The sequence below is a fragment of the Neolamprologus brichardi genome, chromosome 14 (genome assembly GCF_056152115.1).
Source record: "Neolamprologus brichardi isolate AB-2024 chromosome 14, ASM5615211v1, whole genome shotgun sequence".
Lineage (NCBI taxonomy): Eukaryota > Metazoa > Chordata > Actinopteri > Cichliformes > Cichlidae > Neolamprologus > Neolamprologus brichardi.
Window position 1 is genome coordinate 10,577,790 of NC_142117.1, and position 23,726 is coordinate 10,601,515.

At 41.9% G+C, this 23,726-nt stretch overlaps 1 protein-coding gene across 1 annotated transcript; it reads left to right on the forward strand.

Annotated features, from left to right (window-relative positions):
* The first annotated feature begins 351 nt into the window (after window positions 1–351).
* Window positions 352–21,473, forward strand: LOC102791477 (myelin protein zero-like protein 2). The gene is made up of 4 exons (XM_087850809.1): window positions 352–560; window positions 17,457–17,626; window positions 17,994–18,204; window positions 19,922–21,473. Exons 1-4 carry the CDS (start codon window positions 506–508, stop codon window positions 20,095–20,097), a joined length of 612 nt encoding a protein of 203 aa, XP_087706935.1. The 5' UTR covers window positions 352–505; the 3' UTR covers window positions 20,098–21,473.
* Window positions 21,474–23,726: the final 2,253 nt, after the last annotated feature.

Consider the following 23,726-nt stretch of genomic DNA (forward strand, 5'->3'; position numbering starts at 1 on the left):
TTAAAGAAAATGTAGATGTATGTAAATAAATAAATACATGCTTTTGCTGTTTCATTTAATGATAAAACATTACATCATATAACAAGAGAATATAATAATGCTTTAAAAGAACTAGTACATTTCCATAAACTCTTTAATACTGATTTGGCCTCCAGGTTAAAGTTTTACGCAAGAGTCCACACGTGGCATCGTGCCTCTGGCAGTAGAATAGGTTGGATGACCATCAAGAATTCTCCGTCTCTAAGTTTTACATGTGAAAAGGAGATAAGAGGGCGGCGAGGAAAGTAGATGACTTTTACTCCGCCCGAAAATGTGAAGGGAGGGCGCTAAAAATGAACTGTGAGAGGGCAGTGGCCAGTTGGGACGCGTCTTTGGAGAGAGAGGAGCAGGCGAGGAATCACCGCGACTTCACGATTCAATCCCTCTCCAGAGGGCTTCCACAGATTTGCATCGCGTCTCTGTGGTTCGGTTGACCGCCACCGGTCGCTTTCTTACCGCCCATCCAATGTGCGTAAAGGGGCTCTATGTGTTCACCGTCCTGTCTGGACTCGCAGCGTCAGGTGAGAGCCGCTCATTTGAGTGAAACGGGGATTTTGGTTTAACGTGAGTTGCCGTTTGACATATTTTTTGTGATATATCAATTTATTTATTTTTTTATGTTGTTTTTTAAATGTATGTTAATATTTTAAAAGTTATCCAATAACACGCTGTTTTATATTCATACCAGGACACTTACGCCTGGTTTATCTGGCAATTTGCGCGTATATTTTTGCGTCTGTACTTTCCAAAAGTTTACACAGTGTCACATATCTGGGTTGACCCTGAAAGAGAGCTTCCAATAATAACAGCTTCAGAGTAAAAACGCTGATTGCCTGGCTTTTACTTACAGCTCCCCAGGGACCTTTAACCTCCATCTCAGGCCGGTGTCTTGCGTCACTGGGAAGTGGGGAACTTGGCACAGTGGCACTGGGTGGGTCACTTAAGAATTCCTGTAAAGGCTTTACAATACCCATAGTGGGGCCCATTCCAGACAAGATAATGGTTTAATAGCAATTACCGACATTGAACCCATTGTGTTTGTGGTTTCACGCAAACTCCTTTCCTGTCTATTAACGTGCTTACATTCACAGAGACTGTGAAGTGGCCCGCTGGCCTCAGATAAGTCCACCTGCTTCCCGTTAAGAGAGGGGGAGTAAGAGAAGGGGGGCTGGTGTTCAGGATATGTAATTTGGATCATAACAACTTGTCAGATGCGCAAGGAAATGAACAATCATAGATCTTATCCACCTTTAAAAAAAGTTCCAGCCAACCTCTAATCACTGCTTTGGCACGACTAATGGAACATGTTTTAATAGCATCGGTTGGCCCATCAATCAGTGGCAATTCATTCACAAGAAGCCAGGTTGCTTTAACCTTGAAGTAATCTCTGCCCATCCCGGTTAAGTGGATTATATTGATTGAACATGTCCATCCACTGCCAAAGCACCATGTAGGGATTCACTGTAGTGGCAAGCTGCTTATGTTTACAATGAGCATGTGCCTGCAGATCAGTCACAGCACAGGCTGACACTGACGGAGCAGGAGGACGCGTGGATGCAGAGGAACGGATCCTCAAATAACAGCATGTGGATGAAGAGGAGCATGTTGGGACTGATTACAGCTCAGCAGCACCTCAGTTCTCGAGCGTTTTGCGCTGTAATCACTACCATTGCCTTTGGCTTTATTGATAAAAAAAAGGGCAGGCATGACAAAACAAGCCAGCGCAACATTTTTGTGAGCCATGTAGGGTATAAAATATGCAGCCCTCTATGCAAAATAAATGGGATGTTTCTCTCTCGACTGCAAAAGCCTGTGAAGGTGCGATCAAAGCCAGTTTGTATTCATTTGTAGACTTGCTGCAAACAGAAAAGTCAGTTTTATGGGATTTAGGATGAAACAACGAGAACAATCACGCTGCTGCTGCTAAACATCACCGTCACCAACTGTTAAAAATCCTTCCCGGCTCAGAAAACCGTAATGAACTCCTGCTGTGTGTGTTTTTTGAAAAGTGTGTGTTGGCAGGATTTCTTATTTTTAAGTTCAGTAAATCATATTTAAATCAAGACATATTTAAGAGCAATGGGGTTTCTTTTGTTGTTCATTTTCTTCAGCTAGTGGGATCCTTATCAAATTTGGATACATTTTTATTTCAGTAGTGCATTTGTGCTTTGTGGAAAGCTCTTGTGTTTTCCTGCTTCGTGATGGAGGTGGAGGGTGTTAGAGTAGATTCAAACTGAATAAAAACACAGGAGTTTAAACACAAAGAGATTTTTTCCCTGTAAACTGTCAAATCAAAGTGTTAAGCTGCAGTCTGTTTGACCTGTTGTGCAGAACAGGCCTCTTGGAGCTAATCCAGCATCGATTGAAACACATTTTTCAACAGACTTTTTTTTCTTTTATAAAGAAATCAAATAGTTAATGATATACATAAATAAAGGAAACAGGAAATGAAGTTAAATAACAGCAGTTGCTGCTGTTATCTGTAGCAGTAGCGGTTTGGCATGCCATTTCTTAAAAGCCCCACATTACTCTCTTCTTTTGTGCAGATTAAATGTCTTAAAGGAGAAAGCGGGATTTGAACCGTAATCTTACAGTGACCAGACTTCCTCTGGAATTTTCCAATTTGTAAGACATGTCACAGCGAATAGACAGGGCCTGTTTAAGTTGTTCAGTACTTTTGCATTATTCATCCATTTGTTATGAAAGTGGGGGTTTGAGTTCGGGCATATTTTTTCTCCCCCACGTCTGACCACTTAGCTTCAAAGCCAGCAGAGCAATAACTCAGTTACATGTACTCGCTGCCAGCTGAGAAGAAGAAGAAAAAGAAAACAGAGCAAAAACAAACACTTAGACCAGATTTCTCTCGTTTTTCCTTTTCATCATCCAAATAAAGACAGCCAACTGAACATTTTTTCCATCCCCTTCTGCTTACTGTACGTCTCTTTTTGTTTCTGTTGTTCTCGCTTTGTTTCAAATGTTCTTTTCTTTCTTAAACGTGATCCTCGACATGAAACGCTAACACGCTAAAGCATGTCAGCCTGTCCCGACTTACAGGTTTAACACACATACAGACGCACAGACATGCGAACAAATGGCTGCTGACGATTGCGACTTTCCAGGCCGGGCTGTGTAAACGGTGATTGTTTAGGCTTTTTCTTAGCTCTGCCTTGTTGACAGTAAAGGAGCAGCTTCTTTAGGCTCTGTTGACTGGGATGTAGCAGTTATCTCCCTGCCAGCAGGTCTCTAATCTCACCACAACAATATTAATAATAGGTCAACATAACAAAGTGTGACTGTGGTTTTTTTGACTTGCCGTGCTGTGCTGACACACTTAGAGGGACGCCTGGCCTTTGTGGTGCATTGGAATTACCATAGAGGGGTGTGTTAAGTTGACAGTGACGAATGTCTTGTATGCAAGGATTTAGAGGCCCTTGTGAAAAATATTTGACAATGACGGCAAGGTGCTCCCCGCACTTATGTCAAGAGACGGTGCTCAGCTCCAGATGGAAGCAGGGGTTTTAAATGCCTTTATCTGGGTGCAGGGAGCATTTGAGTCACTGCGTCTTGTGCAAATGCAAAGCCCGTATGTTTGTGAGAGTGGCTTTTTGGCTTGTGTAGTCACTTTTCTTACATGCACTCAGTTGTTGGCTGGCCAATCATTCCCAAAGATGTTTAGAGTTACTTTAAACACGCACACGTACAAGTTCAAACGACCCACCCCAGTACGTTTACAGCATGACATAACTCGACAGTTTCCACAGAATATCAGCAGCTCTTTCGTAGTCATCTTATCTACGGGGAAGAGGACCTTGAGAATTTTTATCGTTTAAGTTATCGTTAAGTTGAACCGTTTTTTGACTCAACAGAGGAGTAGTGACCAAGGTGACTATAGTTAACTAAAAATAAGCTAAAAATTCAAACCATATTTGAAAAATTACATTAAGTTAATTCAAATAATACCTAATTGAGCAAAAAACATCCAAAAATGTCCTGATGTGAGATGGTGATAACCAGGTTTTAACATGAAGAATTATACATATATTTAAGAAAAATGATTTTGTGAGTTATAATTCCAGTACCATCTGGAAACTTGGAGAGGACAGTGTACTTATATTTTTGTTTTTGTGGTACAGCTTGTGATGTTTCCTTGTTTGTGTGACTAAAACTTTGATGTTGAAAAGTATTCTACATGCTTTATTTTCCATTATTTTGAAATCCAGCTGTATACCATTCAGAAATTGTCACTATTTGTCTTTTGCAATGTCAAGGTTTTTTTTTTTTAAATTTTTTATTATTAGTGTGTGATCAAATATGTGACTTTGTGGGAGTGCTGGACCTTATAACAATATTTGAACTAGCTAATACTCAGACATTTGTTTATTGTATCTGTCCCAAATTACAGATTCATTTTGATTGTAATAAAGACCTGGGAGCATTTCAGGCTGTTACCTTTAAAATTTTGCAAGATATTCATGTTCTCAGATTTCAATGTGCAAAAAATAGCCTCAAAGTAGGTAGACCAACATTAAAAATAAAAGTATTTAATATATGAAGTTATAGTTTCAGAGCAATCATTATAAATGTTCAAACTTTGTACCATAACAATTTAATACAAACTGGAGCAGAATGACCCGTCTGCTGGTTTGGTAAAAATATTTTACTTGCCCGATGAGGCGCTGATTGAAGTGTTTATTGAGAGTGTGGGATCTAGAAGGCAGAGCATCTGCTGCTTTTAAAAAAGAAAACTGCTGTGATTTTACTGTAATGCCTGCGCTGATTTTCCTGAATCTTCCCTCTGACATATGTCATGCACCCCACCCCACCTCACCCCAACCGGTCTCGGCAGATCACCGCCTCTCCCTGATCCTGGTTCTGTTGGAGGTTCTTCCTGTTAAAGGGGAGTTTTTCCGTCCCACTCTCACCAAATTACTTGCTAATAGGGATTCATATGATTTTTGGGGTTTTCTCTGTTGTATAATTGTAGGGTCTTTAAGCACCTTGAGGCTGTTGTTGTGATTTAGAGCTGTATAAAAGAAATTGAATTGAACTAAATTGACTTCAATGATAATTAAAAAGACTGAAAGTATTAAAAACTAAACATATTCAAACAATAAAAATGTAACTGAATGAAGAAAATGAACTTTGGAAACTAACTGAAGCTAAACTGAATTAGAAACAAAAAGTCAAAAGGAAATTTAAGAAAAACGAATTAGGAAATACTAAACTATAATAACTGTGGTCATGACGATAGTATTTCACCGGCTGAGAGAGTTACTTTGCCTTATTTTCCTTTCCATTGTTTAGCTTCTGACTTTCATGTGTTGACTGCAAATTTTTTCAGTGTATACAAAAGCAGCTGTAAGCTTTTGTGCTGTAATCACAATTTAAATGAATGAGAATGAAAATGATAAAAGGAGGCAAAGGACTCGTGCGGCAGGATTTGGCCCCACTTTTTTAGACCCTGTTTTCCAACATTTTTCAACTTCACCCCAAGTCTGAAACTTGGACTACCCATGATAGGCTGAAATCCCGCTGGAGAGAAAAATGGGATTCCTGCAAACTTTGTAACTTCTGCCCAACAGATGACAGCGTATAATTCCTAATTCTAAAACCTTTTGTAACAGTAGAACCACACAGTCTGTGAAACGACCTCACAGTATCAGTCCACAACATCACATGAGCCGAATCACTGGAAGACACTGTGTCATCCTGAGCTCAAAGTCGAGGCAGAATGTAAAGAGATGCACAGATTCAGTGTATTTGTGGGGACAGAATTCAGACGTTACTTTTCCTTAAAACTGCCCAAAAAGTATCTGAAAACATAACCTCTGTGTAAAAGTGACACCAGAGAAAAAGACCCTTCCCCTTTAGCTACTTTTGTCTGTGTGCTTGTTCACAAAAAAGAAACAGTGAACATGAATCTTTGATTAAATGCAGTGAGACTCTGTTAGACCGACTTAAGAAACAAACCAGCATTAGAACTAAGCAAGTGTGTCTAAAATCCAACTTTCCATTTTACAGGAACCATGTTTTGTTTCTTCCATCTTGAGTTACACAGTATTCCTTCTAAAAAGCCAGACAGAGCCAGACCATGTTATGTAACTCTTTTCACAGAGTAGCTCTTTCTCTCTCTCTGAAGTAAAGCGATCTCTATTTGTAAAATTGGCCCGTTCCCCTTTAAGGCAGCCAGCTGAGAGCAAAGGCCTGCACCTCCTCCTCACTTTGGTCTCTGATCTGTGTATAAATTGCCACTGCCTCACTTATTTATCTGCTCGGGGGGGGCACAGGTGAAAGCCACAGCAAGACCACATCCAGTCTGACTCATACCACGCAAAACCTACATCTTTTTTGCTGCATAGTAAATATGTGAGGCAGAGGCTGTCTATTGAGGGTTGGACTGTCTGTCCAAGAGAAGCCTGATGAGCTGGATCGAAGTGCGCTCATTGGACCCCCCTCGCCCCCCAACCCCTCAGGAGTTTGTAATCCCGAGGAGAAGCTGAGTCAGCCGCGAGGTGGGAGTGGAAGAGGTTTGATGGATTAAACTCTTATCCTCACTCACCCACCTCGCGTTTCCTCTGAACACTGTCGCCTGATGAATTACAATTGGCCAGGAGGAAGTAGGGGGAGTGGGAGAAAAAAGACGAGGAAGAAAGTGTTCAAAAAGAGATTGATGCTTGGTCCCTGCTTGGAATGACCTTTAAGTGTACTCAGACACATTAGCTGTGCATAGTTCATGTCTAAAGAGTTCAAATCACAATAAGAAAAAAATTGCAGTGACAAAATTTGTGACTTGTTTTATTGAGAGAAATATTTTGCTTTGTCTTCCTATAAACAAGGAACAGCTTTCCAAAGTAAATTAATCAAAGCTTTTAAGCTTTCATGTCTTGTTAATAATTAATTTTACAGTTCAGCTTTATTTGGAATAAGCAGCAGGGTCATAGACAAAGAATAGACCACACCAACAAAACAGTAACTACTGGGTTTTATTGCAATTTATAAAGCTTTAAGTTGAACATTTTAGCTATTAAACTAGTTTTTTCAAAGAATAGGACGCTGAGTGTTCATGTGCTAGTAACTTGTCATTTTCAAAGAAGCCAAGCCCTATAGCACACCCAGCTTTATTAGCAATTTCACAGTAAATGGGACCATAATTAACTAACTGAGCAGCATGCTGTCTTTAAAAAAGACTTGACACCCTCAGTCCAGTAGTGACTGAGATCATAAACCCCTTAGGAAAGGTCATAAATCAGGAGAGATGTAGGGCCATTTTTTCATTGACTTCTGCGCTGTCCCTTTGGTGCAGCCCCCTGGTGGTTACTAGAAAGAATGACACCAAGCGGTTCAGACCTAAATATGGACGGGAGAAAAGAGACACCTCAAAGTAACCTCATGTCTTAACACAGCATGGCCAAAGGTGTGGACACCTGAATGGAACAGGTCTGTGTGACAGTTTGATACACAAATATGAAAGTTTTTTGGGGAGAAATGAATGTGACTGAACAGCTTTGGAAGTGTCAGGCAGGAAGCGGCTAACAGGAAGCATGTAATAAATGATTATATGGACCGTGTGATTAAAACACACCGTACCTTGCATATTTTTCTGCCTCACAACACGGACAAATCCTCTGCTCTTTGGGGTGGGGTGGGGGTGAAGGGGTGGGGGGGTTACTTCTGGAGCTGGTCTCTCTCATTATTGTCTTCCCAAAAACAAACTCATTTGTAATTCTTCTTCTGTTGTTTTATGTTCAAATTCTGTTGAGTTGTGTGAGCTTTGTGAGCCGCATTTGCTGGTTTTCTCAAGTTGCAGTGCGTTTGAACTCTCAGGGCTGCCGTAACTTTTGTAAAACAGTACAAAGTATAAAGATCACTTAAGGCCAGACGTTCATGAGTGAATGGAAATTTGTATTAATCTCGGACGCTTTTTTACAGCGTGTCTTTTGTCTTCACCCGATCGTGGCTCAAGCGTTGGGAGTTCGCCTTGTAATCGGAAGGTTGCCGGTTCGAGCCCCGACTTGGACAGTCTCGTCGTTGTGTCCTTGGGCAAGACACTTCACCCGTTGCCTACTGGTGGTGGTCAGAGGGCCCGGTGGCGCCAGTGTCCGGCAGCCTCGCCTCTGTCAGTGCCCCCCAGAGTGGCTGTGGCTACAATGTAGCTTGCCATCACCAGTGTGTGAATGTGTGTGTGAATGGGTGGATGACTGGATATGTAAAGCGCTTTGGGATCCTTAGGGACTAGTAAAGCGCTATATAAATACAGGCCATTCTTTTTATTTATCGTGTTTTGGCACATTGCTGCGCCTGAGCCTGATTTTACTGGAGGTTTCTTCCTGTTAAAAGGAGTTTTTCCTTCTCACTGTCACCGAGTGCTTGCTCAAAGGGGGTTTTGATTGAAGGGGTTACAATATAAAGCACCTTGGGCTATATAAATAAAATTGAATTGTATAAAGAAAGCATACATGTCAGTATCTCAAACAAAGTTGTGTTCATTCAGGGGTTCCCTCCCATTACACCAGTCAACACTCAACTCTGTGTCCCCCTCCTCTGTGAACACACTGTTACCTGAACCTGCTATTCCCAGCCCTCAGTCCAGCCCCTCATGAAAGCGAGGCCTTGTTAAAACCAGGGAAAACTAACCTGGGCTTGTGAAACATCTTACAAAGAAGAGAAGAGGCTCTTTGTAATCCACTGAGCTCTTTGTGTGTTTGCTCCTGTCCTAAGTGTTTCCTCCAAAACCGGCATAACAGAGAATCAGGTTTCCTCCGGCGCTCCGTTTTGTTTCTGAGCCGTAATGAGGAGAGGAAAGGCACAAACACGCACCACAAGGAAATAATGTAATGAAACCAATTTCCTGATTCGGAGAGTTGTCAGCTGCTCGATTTCTCCTGCAGTGTTGCCTCCCTATAAGACCTAAAGTCCTCTTTGCAAATTGTAACGCAGGTTGGCAGAAAATACCACTTACACAGTGACTCACAGCTGCCTGGATATACTTTAGTGGATATACTTTACCATCTAATCAATGGTGTCTTCTGTTTTTAAACTAGCTCTGTTCCCCTTGCTGTTTAGAAAGATGCATATTTATGAGCAACTGCATCAACAAACCCCAAAGCCCAAACAGAGAAGGTTTGCTGAGGAGCTGTGATAAGAGCTCTATATACCACGCAGCATGGCCTTTCTGCAGCGTGAAACACACCCAGAACGGCCTGGAAATGTTTAAGCTGTGGAAGTACAGCTGTTGGTAATTGAAGCAAAATATTGCAGTCAGCAGAGGTCTTAGTTTGTTTGCCTGCCTCTTGGTTAGCTAAGGTTTACCGATGAGTGGGAGAAAGGTCAGCTGACGAAGTAGGAAAGCAAGTGAGTGAAGAATATGTTGTGCAGGACGTGATTTGCAGCCTTGGCAGAACTCTATGAGATGGTATTTTTTTTAAACTGGATAATAAAAATACTTCAGTTTTATCTTCCAAGGGTAAAAAAAAAATGTAAATAACTTTGATAACTAACAAAAAAATCCAGCCTGGGAACAGATCCTTCATAGTGATGCGTCACTCTCAGTGCGTCCTTATTTCCTCGGGATAATCGAATTAACTTTTTAAACTAAAGTGAAACTTCATATTTGCTGGTTCCTCAGTATTTACTCGGTAGGGCTTCATTATTTCATAGTTACCTGATTAAATGTGAATCAACAGCTTGAGGCAACACAAAAATAATAATTAAAAAAAATGTAATCTGTAATGAAAAAGTACACATTGTTGTTTTAAGATGAAAATGGGGAGTCAGATTCACAGATTATTATGCAGTAGTCATTAACTACGGAGATAGTTTCTCCCAGATGCTTCTTTAGTCAATAATCACTTTTGATTTTATAGCCTTGGCTCAGGAGTTATTAGGGAAGTACTGATACAAAGTCCTCAGTTTTTTCCTTCCTTAGTGACTAATGGTTGCTAAGGAACCCTGTTTATGTAACTCTTTCTCTATGACGCGAGACGGATTGTGTTAAGGCTCAAACTGCAGTAACTTCTGAAATTCTGACTGTTTTAAATTGGTTTTAAAAGGTCAGAAAGGTCAACAAAGGAGACGCAGGAACCTCAAACATTGACCACAAAGGACAATTATTGATGTTTTTCACCCCTTAGTTCTTGCTATGTTGTGACTTTGGTCTTTTTCACAGCTGGGGCCAAATGAAAGTGGAAACATGAAGAGACCCCACACTCTGGTTGCTCCACACATTCTGGGAGCTGCTTCTGAGTGACAGCAGACAGCTTCATGTAGAAATAGGCCTGCTAACCTCTGCATAGCACCTGGAACAACCAGTGCACGCACAAAAGAACGTTTTAGAATACCAAAACCAGAATATTTTTAAGCTTTTGGAGAATAAAGGTGATTCCTGCCAACTGCTTCATTCCACACATACCTGCATGTCTGGCAATGTGAGATTAAAAACAACAGTGAAGTGTCCTTGAATGAGCCTGTGCACTTTAAAACCTGCCTGCACTCACTGCCACCGGTTGAAATACATACATGCAGGTCAGAAAGTACTTAATAATTTCTGTGTCTTTGCAAGGCTTCATAGAGTCATGGGATGACCGCCAAGCCAAGAAAAACCAATCACAGTGATTATTATTACAGTAGATAAAAGTACTTACCCTCTCCGGCTGCAGACAGAACAGTGGGCCAGAGCAGTTTGTACCGAGCAGTGTTGACAGGTAGAATAAAGTGCATTAAAGGTTCAGCAAGTTCATTTTATTGTTATATATAAGGGATATTGATAGATATTCTGGACTTGCGCCAACACCAGTACAGCTAATGAAGCATGTGTGTGAATGTGTGTGTGTGTGTGTGTGTGGATGCATGTGGACTTGTGCCAACAGATGGGCCCTTGGGCTTAACCCAGCGAACGCACACAGGTCGATATCCACTCAACAATGAAAGACAATATTTTATGATCCTAGCTGCATCCGATACTGTATTGGTTCAGGAACATGAACAGCTGACGTTTACATCAACAAAAATATGCACAAGGACACACGCATGCACATACGCACTTTCTCCAGAAGTCTGGGAGAGATAAGACTTTGACCTGGCGGGAAATCCCATGTGGGAAAGTCTTTCATTTAAACTGTAACGGCGTCGGGTTACAGACGCATTTCACACAAAGACTCTAATTTGGTCTTTTTTAATTACCAGTGAAGAATGTAATTGATGTCATTCAAATGCTTCACAGTATTTAATATTTCCAATTCGAAAAAAAAGGTTGTGGGATTTTTGAAATATTGTGTTTTCTTGTCATCCTGACAATTTAATTTCTGTTTCTTTCTGCAAAGGAATCCAACTCTTTCTAGATAAAACTTTTTACATGAAAGTTTTGCATTCTGCCTGCAAAGAGAAAAAAAATGCAAAAAAAAATCACACAAATAAAAAAAAAAAGTAGCAAGCTGCACACAAACACAAATAGGACAAATCAATTTGCCCTCTTCCGTAGTCTACATAGCTCCAACTTAATAAGCTGTGAAAGCCCTCTCTCTGTCTCTGCGTGCTGGGTGTGGTCGGCATTGGCTGGACAGGATGTTCAGACATAAACAGTTGAGCAAATGAGATTGGACAGAAACTTATGCTGGAGGAGACAAGTGGACATACAAGCAAACAAACATCATTATCTTATCTAATCCTTACAGACTGCAACTGTGTAGAATGACATGGTTAATCTCTAGCTCCATCTATGCACTAATAAGTCACTCCTATGCTTCGTCACGGAAGCCCTTATTTCTTGTTTCTTTCCCCAAATGGGTCCATTCAACACTGGTGATGTCTTTACTCATGTAACGGCATGTGTCCCCCTCAGCAATTAGTGCCTGCTAATGGCAAATTAAATAGTGATCGCACACTTCTAGCTACGGGGACAAATTACTGTTAGAAGCACTGTACATAACGCTAACGCTGCTGTCGTCGTGCTAATACCCATTCTCCCTCTAAAAAGACCTAATTAACCTTAATTCTTAATCAGCTCTGCGTGCGTCAAAAGGACGGCACAGTTGAAAGCGCGTGCTTTTTTGTTGCTCAAAAAGAGATTAGTAACACTTATTTAAATTCATGTACTCGAAAATAGACTTGGTTGAGGGTAGAAATGTGAAATGAGGTGTTATGGCCCGGAGGACCTGCTTCCTCTGCTCGCATTTGAAGCACAATGAATCATTTCAGTGTAAGCTTTTAAACAATTTGGTAGAGGAGCACAGGCACTGCACTTTTACTCTGCTAATCTTCCAGGTCCTCTGTCACTTCTCGGATGTGAAAATAAAAGAGTTTAGCTGTGAGTACTGACTTCTAACCAGAAATTTACCCCCTTTCTTCTCTGGTTCTTCTTCTCTGTGCTGGTCGTATAATTGCAATACAGTGGAGGAAATAATTATTTCATCTCCTGCTGAATTTGTAACTTTGCAAGCTTTCAAAGAAATGTTTAGTCTATCATTTTTTTACGGTAGTTCCATTTTATTGGACATGACTGAATATGAACCAAAAGTCCGTAAAAAACATTAGATGAAAGTTATAAATTGATTTGCATGTCACTGATACTGATTACAATCAGTCAATTACAGATACTTGAGACCTTGTATATAAAGCCCACCTGTCACAGAATCATCTGCGTCTGTTCCAACCTTTCCACCACAGTGGCCACGACCAAAGCTGTCAAAGGACAAGATTGTTGACCTGCACAAGGCTGTAATGGGCTACATTACCATCAGCAAGAAGCTTAGTGAGAAGGTGACAACTATTTGGAAATGCAAGAAGTATAAAATGACCATCAATCGGCCTCAATCTGGAGCTCCATCCAAGATCTTGAGATTATAAGAAAGATGGTAGATCCTCTCAAAAGTCCACTGGAGAACAGTGTTAATGATTTGAAGACAGCTGGGACAATAGACATCAATACCACCACTGATAACACACTACACTTTAATGGACTTGTTTATGAAGGGACATGTACAGGCCCCTGTTAGGTTTGCCAGTGAACATCTAAGTGCTTCAGACAGGGTTTGGGAGAAGGTGCTGCATTCAGATGAAACTAAACTCAAGACGTTTCTTTGTTTGGAGGAAGACAAATTTTGAGTATGACCCAAAGAACACAACCCCCACAGTCAAACACAGAAGTGGAGACCTTAATACTTTTCTGATTTGGTAAACGGCCTGTATTTGTATAGCGCTTTACTAGTCCCTAAGGAGCCCAAAGCGCTTTACACATTCAGTCATCCACACATTCACGCACACATTCACACACTGGTGATGGCAAGCGACATTGTAGCCACAGCCACCCTGGGGCGCACTGACAGAGGCGAGGCTGCCGGACACTGGCGCCACCGGGCCCTCTGACCACCACCAGTAGGCAACGGGTGAAGTGTCTTGCCCAAGGACACAACGACCGAGACTGTCGGAGCCGGGGCTCGAACCAGCAACCTTCCAAATACAAGGCGAACTCCCAACTCTTGAGCCACAGTGGAGTGGATTTCACTCCACTGAGGAGCTAATGAATGGGGGCATGTACCATAACATCTCGGAAAACAACCTCTTCCTTCCCTCAGCCAGAACACTGAAGATGAGTCATGACAGTGGCTCAAAATATAACACCAAGGCAAAAAATGGAGTGGCTAAAGAAGCACATTAAGGTCATGTAGTGACCTAGCACATCTCCAAACCTCACTCCTCAATCTGTGGAGGGAAGGCTTTCTTCCTGTTAAAAGGGAGTTTTTTCTTCCCACTGTCGCCAAAGTGCTTGCTCATAGGGGGTTATATGATTGTTGTTTTTTCTCTGTATGTATTATTGTAGGGTCTACCTTACAATATAAAGCGCCTTGAGGCAACTGTTGTTGCGATGTGGCGCTGTATAAATTAAATTAAATTAACTTGAACTGAAGTTTTAGTGGCCAAACAGCAGCCAAGAAGCCTGAAGGATGTAGAGAGTTTCTGTAAAGAGGAGTGGACCGAAATCCCTGCTGAGCAAACCTGGTGACCAACTACAAGAAACATCTCACCACTGTTCTTGCCAACAAGGGTTTCTCCACCCAGCATTAAGTCATGCTTTGTTTGGGAATCAAATGCTTACTTCACTCAATGACATGGAAATGATGTAATGTGTTTTTTATCTTCTGGAGTTTTGGTTCATATTCTCTCTCCATCTCCATTAAATTTAAACTATCATAAAAATTAGAGACTGTTCATTACTTTGCAAGTCAGCAAAGTTACAAATTCAGCAGGGGACTGTATTCCAGCACATGGAACCGCAGTGGACTGTGATGCTTGTTAGCTTAATCATTATTTATTGCTGCTGTCAGTGTAACATTTGTAGAATTTAAAAATTTAATCGCTGCTTTTGCAAGAATATTTCATCTCCTTTAAAAAGAAATGAAGCTATTTGCACAATATTCTCAGTGTCTTGTTTTGTGCTTTTGTATCTTGTGGCCACAGGAGATCAATGCAGCTTACAACAAAATAAACAGTTTATTGCTAGTTTAACATGCCAGAACTAAACAATAGTGCCATTTGATCAGTCGTGCCAACTTAAATATTTAATACGACATAATCTCAAGTTGCAAAAGCACATTATACTGTCCCCCTAAATAAATGAATACTTAAATAGAAAGCTGAAGTATATTCCTACTTTTTCAAGAAAGAAAATGTGAACTTTGGAACAAGGTCTCCTTTTATTGCTGTTTGCTGTGAGGGCTCATCTATAGCGTGCTGCCTGTCTTTTAGTTACATCTCTGCAAATCTCCAGACAGGGTAGGCGACCCCTGGTCCATTTACTAAGATAAACAAAAAGGCTTTTAGACTTTGAGAGACAACCAAACAGCTGGCAAACATCTGAAATGACTCGTTGCCTCTGTAACATGCTTTACAGGATCATGGACGGCCAGTGATTCGTGGTTAGGATTGATCAGGTCACTTAGCGCTTTTGAATTGGAGCCTCTCCATCAGTTGCAAAGCGTAACATTTCTTCAGGGATGTCCAGCACATTGAGTCTTTATCACAGTATGTTGGAGATAGCAACACGCCCCCACTGCATGACTTCTGTTCAACAAGTCAAAATAAGAAGATATCACGTTCGCAGGGAATTCAGATGTAGATGAGCAGACATTTGTATGACACTGAGTAGTAATATTCATAGTTTTTTCGTGATGCTTTTCTAAAATGTGATGACTTGCTGCTCTGAGTCTAATTCATTTTCCTCTAATTAAGCCACTGGTTGGTTTCACACTGAAACAGGCTAGAAGAGTGGACCTCGGGAACGCCATGGCCGGTTCAAAGCAGATTTGAAACCATGCCATGCGGTGTCATCTGTATTGAAAACTTAAAATTAGGGAGTCATAGCACTCAAACTTGAGCAGGTCTTTAAATATTTCATTTTGAACCAAACTCCTGCTCGATTCTGCTATTCTCTGTCTTTTTCTTGGACATCCTTGTGGCCTGGACTCAAGTGTCAGGATTGAAGAAGTGCACACGGCCACACACCTGCCGTCGAGAGGGAGTCACTAACCGGCAGTGCTGATGCAGCCATGCTGATGCCATTGACCTAATGAACATCCTAAACACAGCCAGTTCTCTCCATTAATTCCATGCTCCTATACACACAGCCAAGTATGGGAAGAAAAGAGGTGGAAAGGTGGTGAATTAAGGCTTACAGCCTCTGATGTGCATCCAACAAAGCACTGAGAAGTTCACGATTTGTATCTTCTGCCTTGCTCTGCTCACTCGTACGCAGCACTCCCAGGTTTCATCAGACTCATTTAAAACACATTAGGCTGTTAGAGCGCTGTCAGGGAGAGAGAAGCTCGTCTGTTTAATGCTGCGAGGGGTCGTCTGGTCTCATCCCAGCCCACAGGAAACTCTCTCCAGCCTGATAGGGAACAAAACACACTGCCCAAGGAGCTAAGCCCCCGCTGATCATTTCCCAGCAAGCTCCTGCCTTAATGCACACAGTGATTATAAACCAGCGGTAACAATATGGCTCAATTTGCCTGCTATGCAAGACTATTCTAATTTCTGTGCTGCTGCTACTGATGTTTTGTGCCTGAAGCCTTATATTGATATTCACCAGCCACCTAAAATTACTAAACCGAGAGTTTACGTTGTAAAGGACAGCTTAATCCATCTTTATATTATATATTATTCACATCTTTAATAATTAACACTGTCACAAAGATGTAATTACTGTTCAGCCTTTTTTTTTTTTCTAATGAACTGATTAATAATGTCTCCTTATTTAATTCTGATGTTTTGATGACTAAATACTTCACTATAACCCAGTATGTATAAAATCAAGGCCAGGTACGATACACTCAGGTGAGCAGTCTGGCCAGAGAGGGCTTTTCCATCAGACGTACGATTCTTTTCAAGTGTTTGGCTTAATCTGTAGAGATAGTGCTAATGGCAATAGGAAAAGTCTGGGCTACCCTGAGCTCACTGCAGCTACTAGCCCTGCAGAAGGATGTCTGCTGTGTTCTTGGTATTGAAAAACACTAGACACAGCTCCTGTTGTTTTTAGAATACAGAGCTCTCTCTATAAATAGTCCTGGTGGCTTTAACTACACAACCGCACACAGACTTCCATATCCACCTGCACTCACACAAACACACATACTCAGGAGACTACTTCATCAAGGATCTGCCGTCAGAGTCTGTGATCTCTGGGAGAGGGAAAACATAATCGTCTGGCTCCCTATGCCATACTGATGGGCTGCCAGACTGAAAGTCAGCATTAAACACGTCTCTTCCTGGCCCACCGCATGCTTGGTGTGTGTATGTGTTTCCACATGGTGTAAATGTGTAACAGCGCTGACTCTGGGCAGCTCTATCCATCATATTATGGAGGAGCCAAATTGTTGCCAATATCCCTCCCCGGTCTTCAGGTCCATCCATTTTTACGTCTAATAGCTCCACCGTACTGTAAAGACTGACATGGTCCACATCCACCTAATATACTGCAGGCTCTCACTTTCAGGCTTCTCTCAGTCGCGGTGATCAAATTGGCCATTATTCACAAAGTGTCACAGAATTGGCTCCTGATCTAAAATCCTTCAGCAAATGTGATGGGATGAAGCACATTTCTGATCGTAGCTGTGCGTTAGTAAATTCCTACTTTTAGCACTTGAAGGATTTCTGTATCTAATATAGGCTACTGTGTATTTCCAGTGACAACTTAGTGATTTTTCTTGCAGCAGCACTGCGTAGGCAGAAGCAGGGTCACTGAGTACACTGCATGTACTCAAAAAGAAGGGAATTACTGATGAGGGTGAATTTGTACAACACCTATTGGGTTGTATTTTTCGCTTGTGCATTCCAGAGATTATTTCACCCGCCATCTGCGTGTGCATGTATTGATCTCACTCACTGTGTTAATTCTGCTGCCTGCAATTTATGCTCGCATGTTGCAGGCATGCTGCAGGTCAGCGGGATGCGTATATACACATCTGAGGAGGTTGAGGCGGTCAACGGCACAGACGTTCGTCTGAGGTGCACCTTCGAGAGCTCGTCTCCCATCAAACCCGATGATGTCGTCATCACCTGGAGCTTCAGGCCACTTAAGGGGGGTCCAAGGCAGTCGGTGAGTGTGTGCGTGTCTGTGTCTTTGCAGAGAAAAAAAAAGTGAGAACAAACCACAAAACCTCCCTCATTGTGTCAAGGAGCATCCGCCCCCTCATCCAAGTAAGAGAGGAACCGGTGAGTCATCTGGCTCCCTGTGGAGCATTCAAGACAGCCAGTGTTTGTATACTTGTGTGTGGGGATATTGAGAATAGACAGAGTAAGAAGCAGGAGATTTGGGTAAGTCTGGGCTTTTATTTTCCTTTCTTTGCTGGAAGAAAATGTCTTCACTCTCCAGCAGCAGCAGCAGAGTACTCAGTTTGATAACCTCTGACTATTCCCTGCCATCGTTACCCTATCTAAATGTAACCACCAATTTTCTCTTGCAGGTATTTTACTACCAAAGGAAACCATTTCTTCCACAAGAAGGACTCTTCAGAAAGCGCATTTCCTGGGCTGGTGACATCATGGGCAGCGATGCCTCCATCATAATTCGAGAGGTCAAGTTCACCTACAACGGCACTTACATCTGCCAAGTGAAGAACCCACCCGATGTCCACGGCCCGGATGGAGAAATTAAACTGAGAGTAGTTGAAACAGGTCAGCAGTTTGAATTTTCAGCCAACATTTTCCTTCCTACATCCTTCATTCAACATTTCTAGCTATACATTTTATGTCTTGGTGGAAAGTCAACACCTAAAACTGGTTGTTGTGCTCCTCAAACCATCCCTCAACCATTTTGGTGCATTGCCCTGCTGAAAGAGGCCACAGTCATCAAAAAATACTGCTTCCATAAAAGTGTGTTCATAGTCTGCAAAAATGCTTAGGTAGGTGGTACGTGTCAAAATAACAGCCACGTGGATGGCAGAAACCAAGGTTTCCCCACAGGACATTGCCTAAAACAGGTGCCAGGTGTTCTCCAGACCATCGACATGATATAAAAGAAAGCGTGATTCATCAGCCCGGGCCACCTTCCTTTATTGCTCTGTGGTTCTGTTCTGCTTACGTTCCCTGTTGGTGCTTTCATGGGGAGCATGGGCACTCTGACTAGTCCACAGCTATGCAGCCCCATATACAAAACACTACACTGCTCTGTGTCTTCTGACACCTTTCTATCAGAACCAGCATGAAGTTTTTGTGCACTTTGAACTACAGTAGCTCGTCTGTTGGTCAGGGCACACGGGCCGGCCTTCACTCCCCACATGCATCAGTGAGCCTTGACCTCCCACGACCCTGTCGTTGGTTCACCACTCTTCCTTTAATAGACCACTTTTGATAGGTACTGACCACTGCAGACTGGGAACACCCCACACTCCGCTCTGACTCAGTTATCTGGCCATCACAAGTTTGCCCTTGTCGCACTCGCTCAAATCCTCACACTATCATTTTTTCCGGCTTCCCACATATAAACTTTAAGGACTAAATGTTCATCTAATATATCCCACTCACTAACAAGTGCCACTATGAAGAGATAATCAGTGTTTACTTTACCCGTCAGTGGTCATAATGTTATGACTGATTGGTGTTTTATGCATCAGCATGTAAACACAGAAAAAAATCAGTCAACAAGATGAGACAAAGCAGTGCTCGCAGCTCTGAGATGTCACGTATGCAGACCTGAGTGAGTGCTAGAATGCTGACGTAGTGTAACAGGGGAAGTAAATTTAATCTTACAGTCTTAGCATGAAAAACACAAAGTTTTGGCAGGTGTTTGTGGAAACCAAGCTCAAATTCTGCAAAGTAATTGTGATCACCTGACTAGAGAAAAAGTCAGGTGATCACTGGCAGCCAGAGAAGAACTGGCACCATGAGGAAGATCCTCTACTGCACATACAAAAAGCAAAGGCTGTACCTGTTCTTAAGCTTGTTCTCCATCCACTTCAAGACCGTCTCCTTGTTTGGCATGATGCCACGTCCTATATTTGGATCGCTCTCTAGGAGACCTTTTTTAACCACTTGTGGACACTGCTGCTTGGTTTCAGTAAGATTTTGCCACTGACCTAGAAAGTAATGTTGTCTGCTGAAATCTCAGATGCACATGTGCAAATAATCAAAGGGGCAGTTCCAGAGTGCTTTTACAAGGAGACAACCGTCAAAAGTTAAATCAGGTATGACCTGATAGGCACTTCTTTCACTTTCGACCAAAGTTGTGGACGCACTGACCTCGTCGTCTCTAAAGATGCCCTGGTAGCCTTACTAGTGCTTTTGTATTTATACCAGCTTACAGGAGACACATATTGGAAAAGCACAGTTAAAGTGCCTTTGAGCTGAGGGTGTTGTTTATTTTCAAATAAATATCCCTGTCTATCACTTTCAGCCTCTTTCTCCGGACTTCTCCTGCTGGCATTTGCCATCGCAGCCGCCATCTCCGGCATAGTCATCCTCCTCCTCATCATCGCATCCTGCAGGAGATGCAAGAGGAGGAGGCAAAGGGAGCTGGAAGGGAATGAGGAGGCCCCGCGCAAAGAGCGAAAAGACCCCACCGCGTGGTAAGAAAAGAGACAAAAGGGAAAGAAAAAAGAAGAATCACACACTTTCTCTCCCGTTCTCAGTCTAACTCTGGGGATCAGGGCTTGTGGTCCTCCCTGCAGCTCTTTTCCTATCGGACAATTCACTTTCTTCCTTCCTCTCCAACCGCAGTCTTTGGATCCTACAGATTTGGACCAATCAAATGGGCAGCTTTTACAAAGCAGACATAAAATGAAAAATGTGCCTTTGTGCTGAAAGCAGTAGACACTGACCTTTTAGCCAGACTGCTGCGAATCACCACGCGCCTTTCTCAGAAAGGACTGTTTAATCGCATCATCTTTTCCTGTTAGACTAAATGTGCTTCCAAGCACACTTCCTGTTTGGAGTAAACTTTTGATGTAAACTTAGAACAATGGTGTATTCCTGTTGCTTACTTCCCTACTGATACATTTTAAACTCCTTCATAGCAATGCACCACAGCGCATGTTTGTTATAGTAGTTCAGCAAACAATAGAAACAATGCTACAATGAAAGCGCTTCTGTTGAATTCCTTTAATCACCACATGATGGTAATATTGTGAAACCCACACAAAGCTGTTATTTCATTAGTCATTAATATTGGCTGTCTGATTCAGTCTTCCGTGGTTCATGTGAAGCTGCAGGAGGATGCTGGTTTACGATTCTGTTTTGTTTTGTTCCACTGCTGAAGTGAAATTGCTGTACTTCTCTGACATCCCGTGTCGTCGTTAGCCTGATTTTGTGACTGGTGTAATATAACCGAGGTGCTTTGCAACAATCAAGATCTGTTGGTGAGCTGCTTTGTTGGAAACAGACATTTTTAACCAGCACTTTTGTATAAATTCAATAACAACACAGAAACATTAACACGATCAGCTCTGAATTCTTTTCGTTTGAACCATTTTAATGGCCTTCTGTCTGTTTCAAACAATGAGCTAATTAGTCAAAAATACACTTTTTTTCTTGGGCGCTGGAGTTTTCTTTGCTTCTCTCTTGGGTTTTCAGATCTCTCTGTAAAAGGTGCAACGATTATTTGTTTTTTTCCTATGAAATACAGTGTTACTGTAATGCGTCACACCGCGAAAGTGTTGAGGAAGTTTTGTTCTTCTTGCTGTCACTGATCAGATTTATTCAAAGTGTCTCTCTTGCTTAAAAAAATATGTTGTATAAGAAGGAAATAATTTCACCCAATCAGAGCTCATGGGGGAGAAATGTTCATCCAGCCTTTCCTCTTAATTTGGGACAGATTATTCCTAGCTGATGCTAACCCTCTGTCCCTGCTGCTGTGTTTGTGTCTGCTTGTCTTTGTCCTTTGACCCCACCCCCCCAATGTGTGTGACTTGTGGCTGTGTACATGTATGATTTATAAATGTGTCATGCATGAATGCATATCCCCTTATGTCTATATGTGCCGTGTTCGCTCGTCTCCCCCGTTCGCCTGTGTGTGCATATCTGTGTGCGTGTTTGTCACAGCCACCCATCGAAGGCCGTCCACCTCTACTTATCAGAGACTTCCATAGAGATTGACAGTTCAGACGGCATGGTCTCAGATCCCAGCACCAGAGACTCGAGCTCCTCCGAGGAAGAAGGCCTGAGCTTGGATGACGATGTTGGCGGTGACGACTCAGATTGAGGAGGAGAAGATGATAAGATGATACCTGCGGACCTCGCCATCAGGCCCAGCGGGGGTCAGATTAAAAAAGTGCTGCTGCTGAGGTTGAATTGTGCAGTCTGTACAAATCTGAGGAAAACTGAAAGTTTGAAAACTTTCCAAGCAAACACAGAGAGGTTAGAACAAGGCTTCTGCTGAATGAGCACAGAACAAAAGTAGAATCGTTTTACTTGACTGAGTCCGGAAATATTCATATGTGGGGAGAAATGTGTGAGTAAAAGTGCAGGGTTTGTGGAAGTAACCCTGAACTCTTGGCTACTGTCCTGAAGGGAAGAGGGGACAATTCTTAATCAATAGCTGTCTCCTGGGTGACACGTGGATCTTGTTACGTGTAGGAAGTCAATACCAAAATCAGCTGCACCAAGCAATCGATTTCCCTAAAGACATTGACGTGGACTGTATTTAGACAGAAAGAGAAGGACACCACTGCTGATGATCAGCCATATATGCAGATCTTTATTGCACTGAGGCTTTTTTTTCTTTCATCGTCTTAATGGAGAGTATCTCTGGTACCCGTGGGCTAATCTTTCACACAGTGGCTTTGTTTTACAGTTAAATGTCATTAAAGATAATGTACAGGAGGTCTTCCATTTCAGTCGGTTATGCACACCATCGTGACGCCAGCCTGCGAGTGCTGGTCAGGAGTAGCTTTGTCCTACTCGAGTACACAGAGATGCGTACAATGTGTCATATCAAATGGAGAAACAAAGCATAAATATTGCTGTCATTTTTTCTCAAGGCCAAATATCTGATCCATGAGCAAGCAGCTTCGCATGCACCTGCCCTGAGTGTTGTGTGGGAGCGCACAGTCAGATCTGAAAACCCTTTTGATTTGAAAATGAGAGCCTGTTTTTCCCCCCTCCATGCACCTGTGAATGCATCGTGTCTACTAACAAATGAATTTGCTGCCTGTCTTTCATCCTTGTGTGACAGACTTTTTACTTCTATGTGAATATTGAGCACTATGTTTATAGATTTTTATTTTCTTCTTTTGTAGATAAAGCCAGAAATATTTTATCATGTTGTTTTAAAAAGTGTCATTCTATGTATTTGTTATAGAGCTTTTCTAAAGAAAATAATAAAAAAAATAAAATTTTCTAATAATCACGGCCCTTGACTCTTGACTACATTCAGTTTCACTGCACAAAAAAAGACATGGACATGCGGACCTTCACTTAGAGCTCAGTGTGATTTGATATATGTCATCTATTATGTAAGAGAGTAATCCAGCATTTATTATGCATCATTATCTTTAATGCATTATCTACAGCTGCGTGTTTATTGTGCGTCTAGAGAGCTTTACACTTGTTGTACCTGTAAACATTAATGTCCTGAATCACTGTTTCATTCCTTGCAGGTTCAGTATGCTCATACCTGCCTTTGTCACTTCAGTCTGGGTTTGTTTGCTGAATTCTGATTGGTCATGTCTACAAATATGTCACTCTATACATTTGTCTGTGTGTTTGTGTGTGTGTGTTTGGCAGTCCATTTGTGAGCACCGATCAAAGTCTGGCCAGCTTTAGTTACTGAGTGACAGACTTTAACAGTGTCAGCAAGTCTGCAGGAGGGTTAACTAAAAATGGAAGTGGGGATGTTAAATAATTATATTTCATAGTAGAAAGAGCAATAATAATAATAATAATAATAATAATAATAATAATTGGCTGTGGATGTTTAAATAACATAGTGTACATCTTGATTTTTGACTTTCTAGAGCATTATTTATCCTCATTGACCAAATTTGAATGCAACACCCAAAACACTTTTGGGCAAATTAATGACACCACTCTCTGTGCTATCAATCTATTGGCCAGGCAAGCAGAAACATGATGGGAAGGACGGGAGACGCATTAAATTTTCAATGCAGCTGTTGTTCTTAACCCCTCCCCTCTCCTGTCACTGAAAGGAAACACATCGTATGCGACCGAGGTGATTGATTTCTGTGTATCTGCCCTTTGTGCAT

What these genes read in the sequence shown, in the direction of transcription:
- LOC102791477 (XM_087850809.1), top strand. Translation starts at nt 506, where the DNA reads ATGTGCGTAAAGGGGCTCTATGTGTTCACCGTCCTGTCTGGACTCGCA. An exon ending in GTCTGGACTCGCAGCGTCAG is followed by an intron (nt 561 to 17,456) that starts GTGAGAGCCGCT and finishes CGCATGTTGCAG; the next exon opens with GCATGCTGCAGGTCAGCGGG. An exon ending in ACTGAGAGTAGTTGAAACAG is followed by an intron (nt 18,205 to 19,921) that starts GTCAGCAGTTTG and finishes TATCACTTTCAG; the next exon opens with CCTCTTTCTCCGGACTTCTC.